This window comes from Chiloscyllium plagiosum, chromosome 3, assembly GCF_004010195.1.
Source record: "Chiloscyllium plagiosum isolate BGI_BamShark_2017 chromosome 3, ASM401019v2, whole genome shotgun sequence".
NCBI lineage: Eukaryota > Metazoa > Chordata > Chondrichthyes > Orectolobiformes > Hemiscylliidae > Chiloscyllium > Chiloscyllium plagiosum.
Window position 1 is genome coordinate 41,761,132 of NC_057712.1, and position 9,253 is coordinate 41,770,384.

At 41.9% G+C, this 9,253-nt stretch overlaps 1 protein-coding gene across 1 annotated transcript in view; it reads right to left on the reverse strand.

Moving 5' to 3' along the window:
- col21a1 (collagen, type XXI, alpha 1) overlaps nucleotides 1-9,253 on the reverse strand; it is a 468,143-nt gene that overhangs the window by 22,860 nt on the left and 436,030 nt on the right. Inside the window, exon 29 of the mRNA XM_043681233.1 lies at nucleotides 1,163-1,240. Coding sequence (XP_043537168.1) covers nucleotides 1,163-1,240 — 78 coding nt within the window. The remainder of the gene's footprint in view (nucleotides 1-1,162; nucleotides 1,241-9,253) is intronic.

Here is a 9,253-nt window from a genome sequence, read left to right on the forward strand (position 1 = left end):
AAAGGAAATTTCCATATCCGCCACAGATTCACCTGTACCTCCACACATATCATCTATTGCATCCTCTGTACCCGATGTGGCCTCCTCTATATTGGGGAGACAGGCCGCCTACTTGAGAACACCTCTGGGACACCCGGACCAACCAACCCAACCACCCCGTGGCTCAACACTTCAACTCCCCCTCCCACTCCACCAAGGACATGCAGGTCCTTGGACTCCTCCATCGCCAGACCATGGCAACACGACGGTTGGAGGAAGAGCGCCTCATCTTCTGCATGGGAACCTTCCAACCACAAGGGATGAACTCGGATTTCTCCAGTTTCCTCATTTCCCCTCCCCCCACCTTGTCTCAGTCAAATCCCTCGAACTCAGCACCGCCTTCCTAACCTGCAATCATCTTCCTGACCTCTCCGCCCACACCCCACTCCGGCCTGCTGGACACACATTCCTCATTCCTGAAGAAGGGCTTATGCCCGAAACGTCGATTCTCCTTGGATGCTCCCTGACCTGCTGCGCTTTTCCAGCAACACATTTTCAACCCAATTTTAATCGCATTGATAGTCTTGCGATATTTATTACATTTAAAAATAATAGGAAGTCTTCACTCAAAGTTGAAGTTGTGTTCCTGAAAAGGACAACCTCAACTGAAATGGCTTTGCGTGAAACAAAAACTGAAATTGCTGGAGAAACCCAGCAGGTCTGGCAGTATCTGTGAAAAAAACAACAAACTCAGTGTTTTGTAAGATCTTTCTCAATGGGGAAAAAGAATTAAAACATTACATTTTTAAAATGAAATTTTTACTAAATTCAAATATTGATAAAAAAGTTTTCAAAATTTGTTTTAACATATATAGTAAGAACTACAATAAATTTGGAGTCAGTTGTCTCATTTGGCTGGATGGCTGTTTTGAGACCAAGTTAAAAGAAACATCAGGGTGAATAACTTGTGATAAGCTCATACAGCTTTTCTGTTCATTCACCCCCCACCTCTCAGTGTCATTTCAAAATTCCAGTGAAAACTCGTGTTGATAAGAAAACGAGTTCTACTTCCAAGTCTACTGAAATATTTAACCTGACACTTAATGCTTTAAATGCTGTTATACCTTCTCTGTATTCAATGTTTAATAATGAAAACAAAATATACTGCAACATGTTACAGTACCTGGTGGTCCTGGTAGGCCTTGCATTCCAGGGGAACCAACTCCTCTGTCACCTTTCTCACCTTTCAAACCAGGGAATCCTGTGTAAAACAATCATGGATAATAATATTAATGAATTAAAAGATTAAAATATTCTGTGTAACATCTACTACTACTACATCCAGAATACAATAATAAAAGGCTACATTGAAAATAAAAATGATTAATACTACATCTACAATAAAACCATGAAGTCAGTGTGCCTAGAATGAATCAATGCCTTGATACACCTGGAATACAACACTGAACAATACTCCTGGAGTAAACAGTGATGGAATGCTTCCCATTTTGTTGGATGAATGCAACTTCAACAACATTCAAATTGCTTAACATCACCGAGGACAATGCAGCCTGCCTGATTGATATCATTCTCACGAATATTCACTCCCTCCACCACTGCTGCTCATTAGAAGCAATATGTTTATCTACGAGATGTACTGCAGAAATATAACAAAGATCTTTAGCTAGTACCCTTCAAACCCACGATATATAACCATCTAGAAGGATAATAACACCAGATACATTGAAACACCACCACCTGCAAACTCCCCTCCAAGCCACTCAACATCCAGACTTGGAAATATAACACTTTGTTATCACTGAGTTAAAATCCCAGAATTTCCTCCCTAATAGCAGTGTGGGGATCAAGAAGGCAGCTCAGCACCACCATCTCGAGGACAACTAAGGATGGGCAATAAATGCTGGCCCTGTCAGTGACAACTACGTGTGAATTAAAACAAAAACTACACAGAGATCAAAGCAATAGAAACTGCTCGGAATAAAACAATGAGTACAACATTTAGAAAAAAGTAATGAAGCCTACATCTAAAAATAAAACAATGAACAATGTACTTAGAGTAAAAGAGTGAATACCATAGCCAGGATTTTCCCATTTGAAATTAGAGCGGCAGTGAGTGAGTTTCATGGAGTGAAATCTGGAGTAAGTCATCTCACATAATCAGGTTCTTCTCAGCTCATTAGTTTTGCAAGCTAGATGTATAATTTACTCTGTGCATTACATGGTCATTGAGATGGGTGGCCAGATTAGAATGAAAGATGAAGGACTCCTTCAATATTCTCATTAGTGTGGTGACTTCACCATGCAAGCCTGACTGTCTCCATGGATAGCATGGTAGCCTCCTTGGAGACTTGGGTCTCTCAGAATGCTCAGTGGCTGCTGGCTATGTTCTCAGTACTGCACCACATTACACTGGCCATGGATTATAGCATCACTTTAATATTCTTAAAATATACTCATTCTTGCATCTGATTTTAACAAGGGGTCCTGCACAATCTATCAAGATCGTGTTAAAAGGACCTTCAAAAGCTGGTGAATGAATTGGATCAGTTTAGTTTCGTAAGGTTTAAAAATTGCAGTCATATTGTCAGTAATAGTAAAGGCAACCAGAGATGTACAGGAATTCCTGTGCATGTCTTTATTGCCTGCATTCAAACCAGAAATGATATCACCCACTGTAACAGACCAAGACACATCAATAGAAAGTGGGACAGAACACCAGCACTTCACCGGAGGCTCACTAATGATGTTACTGAGCATGATGATGAAACATCTGAGAACAAATCCACCAGCTCAGCGAGCAAACTTACAACCTCACGTCAGTATGCCTATCCTGCCTGTGGATTTGCAGGATTTTCTAAAGGTAGAACCAGTGATAACTCCAGGGATTTGAGGCGTCTATTATACATGTTCCATTTGTCTCTTGCATATAAGAGGGCAGGACCACGGCTGTTCTGTAGATTAGTAGCTGAGTTGTAGTCTCAGACTTCAAACATTCTGTTTCTTAGCGTCTGAAAGCTGCACTGGCACTTTGAAATCAATGTTGCACTTCATCATCAACATCTGCTTATAGCCAGAGGAGGCACCTGAGGTGTGGATTTTGATGGTTGTGGTGGTGGTGTCGTTGGGATCACCTGGTGAAGTTCACAACTTGTATGTCATCATGAAGCAGGCAGAGAATGGCAATGAATTTCTGCTGGCAAGCAAATTTGAGGAAAACATTCCACAATCCCTTGCAGTTGACAAAGTTGAAGGTCTTTGTGAGACTGAAAAAGGCCATGCACAGAGATTGGTGCTGTTCCCTGCATGTTTTTTTGATTTGTCATGCACTGAAAACCATGTCTCTTGATAGATCACAGACAATAGGTGCAGGAGTAGGCCATTCGGCCCTTCGAGCTAGCACCACCATTCATTATGATCATGGCTGATCATCCACAATCAGTATCCTGTTTCTGCCTTATCCCCATAACCCTTGATTCCACTATCTTTAAGAGCTCTATCCATCTCTTTCTTGAAAGTATCCAGAGACTTGGCTTCCACTGCCTTCTGGGGCAGAGTTTCTCTCAACTCTGTTCTAAATGGCTTACCCCTTATTTTTAAACTGTGTTTTCTGGTTCTGGACTCACCCATCAGCATAAATATACTTCCTACCTCTAGAGTGTTCAATCCTTTAATAATCTTATACGTCTCAATCAGATCCCCTCTCATTCTTCTAAACTCAAGTGTATAAAAGCCCAGTCGCTCCAATCTTTCAACATATGATAGTGCCGCCATTCTGGGTATTGACCTCGTGAACCTACACTGCACTCCCTCAATAGCCAGAATGTTCTTCTTCAAATGTGGAGAACAAAACTGCACACAATACTGTAGGTGCAGTCTCGCCATGCCTCTGTACAACTGCAGAAGGACCTCTTTGCTCCTATACTCAATTCCTCTTGTTATGAAGGCCAGCATGCCATTAGCTTTCTTCACTGCCTGCTGTACCTACATGCTTGCTTTCATTGACTGAAGTACAAGAACACCTAGATCTTGTTGTACTTTCCCTTTACCTAACTTGACTCCATTTAAATAGTAATCTGCCTTCCTGTTCTTGCTACCAAAGTGGATAGCTACACATTTAACCACATTAAACTGCATCTGCCATGCATCCATCCACTCACCTCGGCTGTTCAAGTCACCCTGTATTCTCATAACATCCTCCTCAGGTTTCACCCTGCCACCCAGCTTTGTGTCATCAGCAAATTTGCTAATATTGCTTTTAATACCTTCACCTATATCATTAATGCATATCGTAAACAGTTGTGGTCCCAGCACAAAACCCTGTGGTGCCCCACTGGTTGTGGTACCCTGCCATTCCAAAAGGGACCCAATTATCACTACTCTTTGCTTCCTGTCAGCCAGCCAATTTTCAATCCAAGTCAGCATTTTGTCTCCAATACCACTAATCTCCTATGTGGGACTTTATCAAAGGCTTTCTGAAAGTCCAGGTACACTACACCCACTGGGTTTCCCCTGTGCATCTTCATAGTTACATCCTCAAAAAATTCCAGAAAATTAGTCAAGCACAATTTCCCCTTTGTAAATCCACGCTGACTCTGACCTATCCTGATGACTCATAATTTCGTCTTTCATAATTGACTCCAGCATCTTTCCCACCACTGAGGTCAGACTAACTGGTCTATAATTCCCTGTTTTCTCGCTCCCTCCTTTCTTGAAAAGTGGGACAACATTAGCCACCCTCCAATCCGTAGGAGCTGATCCTGAATCTATAAAACATTGGAAAATTATTCCAATGCATCCACGATTTCTAGAGCCGCCTCCTTAAGTACCCTGGGATGTATACCATCAGGTCCCGGGGACTTATCAGCCTTCAGACTTAACAGTTTATTCAACACCATTTCCTGCCTAACATAAACTCCCTTCAGTTCATCCATTACCCTAGGTCCTTCAGCCACTATTACAGCTGGGAGATTGCTTCTGTCTTCCCCAATGAAGACAGATCCAAAATACCTATTTAACTCTTCTGCCATTTCCTTGTTCCCCAAAATAAATTCACCCATTTCTGACTTCAAGGGCACAATTTTAGTCTTAACCTTTTTTTTTACTTTTCACATACCTAAAAAAAGCTTTCACTATCCTCCTTTATATTTTTGGCCAGTTTGTCTTTGTACCTCATTTTTTCTCAGTGTATTGCCTTTTTAGTTATCTTCTGTTGCTCTTTAAACGTTTCCCAGTCCTCTGGCTTCCCGCTCATCTTTGCTATGTTATACTTCACTTTTATCTTTACACAGCCCTTAACTCCCCTCATCAGCCACGGCAGCCCCGCCTCCCCTTATGATCTTTCTTCCTCTTTGGAATGAACTGATCCTGCACCTTCTGCATTATAACCAGAAATACCTGCCATCGTTGTTCCACTGCCATCCCTGCTAGGGTATTGAGCCATTGAACTTTGGCCCGCTCCTCCCTCATAGCTCCACAGTTCCTTTTGTTCAACTGCTGTGTGGAATTTGCACATTCTCCCCGTGTCTGCGTGGGTTTCCTCCGGGTGCTCCGGTTTCCTCCCACAGTTCAAAGATGTGCAGGTTAGGTGAATTGGCCATGCTAAATTGCCCATAGTGTTAGCTGCATTAGTCAGAGGGCAATGGGTCTGGGTGCGTTACTCTTCGGAGGGTCGGTGTGGACTTGTTGAGCCGAAGAGCCTGTTTCCACGCTGTAGGGAATCTAATCTAATCTAATCTAATCTAATACTGACACTTCCGATTCTCCATTCTTCCCCTCAAAACTTATCACATTATAATCATATTATGGGCAGAACCTACAAAGAGACTCTGGGAGGAGCTCTTCAACCACTGGGAGGAGGCATTACAGGAGGATTCTCACAATGTCCTTTCCTGTAGTGAACAGCAGTGAAATCTCTCTGTAATTTCCACAGTTGGACCTGTTCCCTTTCTTGGAGATGCTCATAATTATAGCATCTGAGATGTCCCAGCAAGCTCTCTTCCTTCCAGATGAGGGTGATGAGGTTGTAGATTTGTGACAAGAGTGTCTTTCTGCAATATGAGTAGTTCAGCGAGGATTTCAGCTGTGCTGGAGGCCTTGTTTCTCAGTTGTCAGATCGCTTTCTCGATCTCCTGCAGTTAGAGGTGTGTCGATAGAGTGATGGATGGTATATTGCGGGATGGTGTTTAAAACACCTGCATTGAGGGCTGTGTCTTGGTTGAGGAGATCCTCAAAACGCTCTGTCCAGTGGATGTTGACTGCCTATTGGTCTTTGATGAACAATTCTCCATTTTTGGTTCTCAGTGGAGTTGGTCCCTGGACTCTTGGACCATAGATGGTGTTGCCTGCACTAAAGAAGCATCCTACTTCATGGCTCTCCATGTGTTGCTGAGTCTCCAGTGCTCTTTCCATCTACTATCTATTTTTTGGGTTACAGGTTCTTTGGGATGTGACCTCATTATATTGTTCAAGTTTGCATGTTCGCTGTTCTGGGAATTCTGGCAAAGGATGACCATGTCAAGGGTAATGTGGATGCTAGAATCCTACCCTCAAACATCCTTAAAGTAATAATATATCTCCATCAACACACCCCTAGTCCTTATAAAAGTGTTGAAAGTTGGCCCAAGTATTGAAAACATTTCAGGGAATCAGGTCTGAGTCAGGTCTAGTTCCTCAATTCAGCCTTCATACCAGCTGGCCATTTTGCCATTATGTTGTATTTAATGGCTTTACCAGTGAATTCTCAGATCTGGAATGAGGAAACTTCTGGATGGTGAGTCTCTCCTCACCTTAACAATACCTCCTGTGAGACAGAAACTGATTTATTTAGGTTTCTTTGTAACTTCCACCCTCAACCAACTAGATGATGTGGCAGGAGTCCATTAGAAGTTTACTCAGATTTTCAATATCTCCAAACTGTGCAACCTGAGCAAACAAAGTCAGTCATAATTAGCTGCAGCCAAATAAAACAATTCCATATTCGACTATTTCCACTTATTTTTAGAAATATTTATGTCTTGAATTAAATGAGAGACAACAACACAGTTCTATATTATACCTTGATTATTACTTCAATGGCTATAAAGCACTTAGTTTCATTCTGAGGATGTGCAAGGTGCTATATCAATGCAAACTCTTTCTTTCTTATCAGTGTATCTCAGCCACCTCAGGTGGAATTCTCAACTCCCTTGAGCATATGGGCAATGGCAAGGAAGTTGGAAAAATACTGTGAAGTGGACAAATCAGATTCTTGCTGTTGAAAAAACATTTGGAGATTCCCCTTAATGTTTAAACTAAGAACCCTGATTTTCACTAGTTATTTACATTTAATTGTTAGCTAATTTTGCCTCATTGCTAGCAGATCCCAACTCTCCTCTCCTTTGCAAGAAACTAGAGGGTGTCAATTTCCGAGGGTGTCAATTCCTGACATGAAAGTCAGAGTAGTTATCCGGTGGCAGAAGCTCACCACTTGCATTTTTGCATTCTCAAAAAGCTTCATCTTCATTAGCAATTCCCTGGATGCTCACGGACACCGTTCTCTTCCTCTAGGCAAGTGGGCATTGCCAATCCATCAGTCTCACCACAAAGTCATGGCTGCCTTTGGAATCAAAGGACAATTACGACCTACATGCTTCTGCTAGATCACTTTGTCCGCAGGAACACACATGCATCCCGTGTCGACACAGCATGCATCCTATGTCTCAACTTATTTTCTTGGCTGTGTCACTTGACATTTCCAAATGATTCACATTACACATCCACATTTTGTGAAATGCTCTGCCAGTAAAAACAGAGCAGAGTCCAAATCTGCAAAATAAATATGAATGATTGGAACAGAATGATGTCACTAGCAGTACTGGTAGGGGTATTGCACATGCATATTTTGCACATGTTAACTGAGAGTGTTTTGAGGGTGTCAGTAATTTTCGCTTTAATTTTCTTTCTTCCTATGCACAGAACCTGTGTGTGCACAGCTTTGTGGGAATGTTGGCTAGCAGATTTATTCTCTACTTCCTCAGTACTCACTCACTTTACTTGAAAGCTGTCTATTTTAAAAAAAATATTTTTTGTGTAGAGGAGTGGCGGGCAACCTATCATAGTTTATACCAATGAATAGTCAAGGTGGTGGGATACTTTTTCCTGCATTGAGACAAAAGCAGGAACTTAGTATGATTGAAATGGATGGAAGACCAGTTACTTTCTCTCACATGAGCAGGAGAGCAGATAAGGTATCCTCAGTGAGTAGAAGAGAGCAGCAAGGGTGATTAGTTTGTGAGGATAAGTTGGGTGATATTGAGTGGCCATATGCATGGAGTACAGTGAATTGCAATCCATGGGATTTCATATGAGATGCGTGCAATCGCAGAGTTGGAGTGAGTGGTGGCCCACTGAGTATGGGGTAACAGAGGAAGACAAAGACAGCATAAACCATTTTGGAGCTCAGGGGATCTTTAACTGCATTGGGTTTTATCTGGGACATTCCATTGACATGGCTGCTACATTGATCCAGGCTGTCTGAGTGGTGTGGCTGCCTTTGCTGGTCAGCAGGAGAAAATATGGCCCTGGTTTCCACCACCCCATCCACAGTATAACAGTCCAAGATGACAAGGTGAAGGGAAGCTCATAGCTTGTAGCACATAAAGTGTTGTGGAGCTGAGATTTAAATATTATGCCAGTGACATGAACCTTGTAAAGCGGTGAGTACTTCCGCCTGTCCTGTCACACGATTCCATGAGATGTGTAATTAATAATTAATGTTATTAAAATTATATGAGAAAAGTTTGCATGGGCCATGGTGGATCATCTGCATGAATCTCACCAAAAATAAATTTATCCAATGAATGAGAAAATTCAGCCCCTATTGTTGTTCTATTCTGTGGTTTAGTAAAGTATTTAGAGAAATCCTGAGAACAAATGTTTTGCTTCTTACAACAGAGGAAAAATATTGTGGATGCTGGAAATTTTTAAAAAGAAAGTGTTACAGAAATGCAACAGATCTGGCAGCATCTGCAGCGAAGATCAGCAAGGAGGGGACATGAAAGGTCCTTAGTTGGTAGGATTAGGGAAAACCCTAAGGCTTTCTATAGGTATGTCAGGAATAAAAGAATGACTAGGGTAGGAATAGGTCCAGTCAAGGATAGTAATGGGAAGTTGCGTGTGGAGGCTGAAGAGATTGGGGAGACACTGAATGAATACTTTTCGTCAGTATTCAATCAGGAACAGGACATTGTTGTCAATGTGAGTACCGAGTCACAAT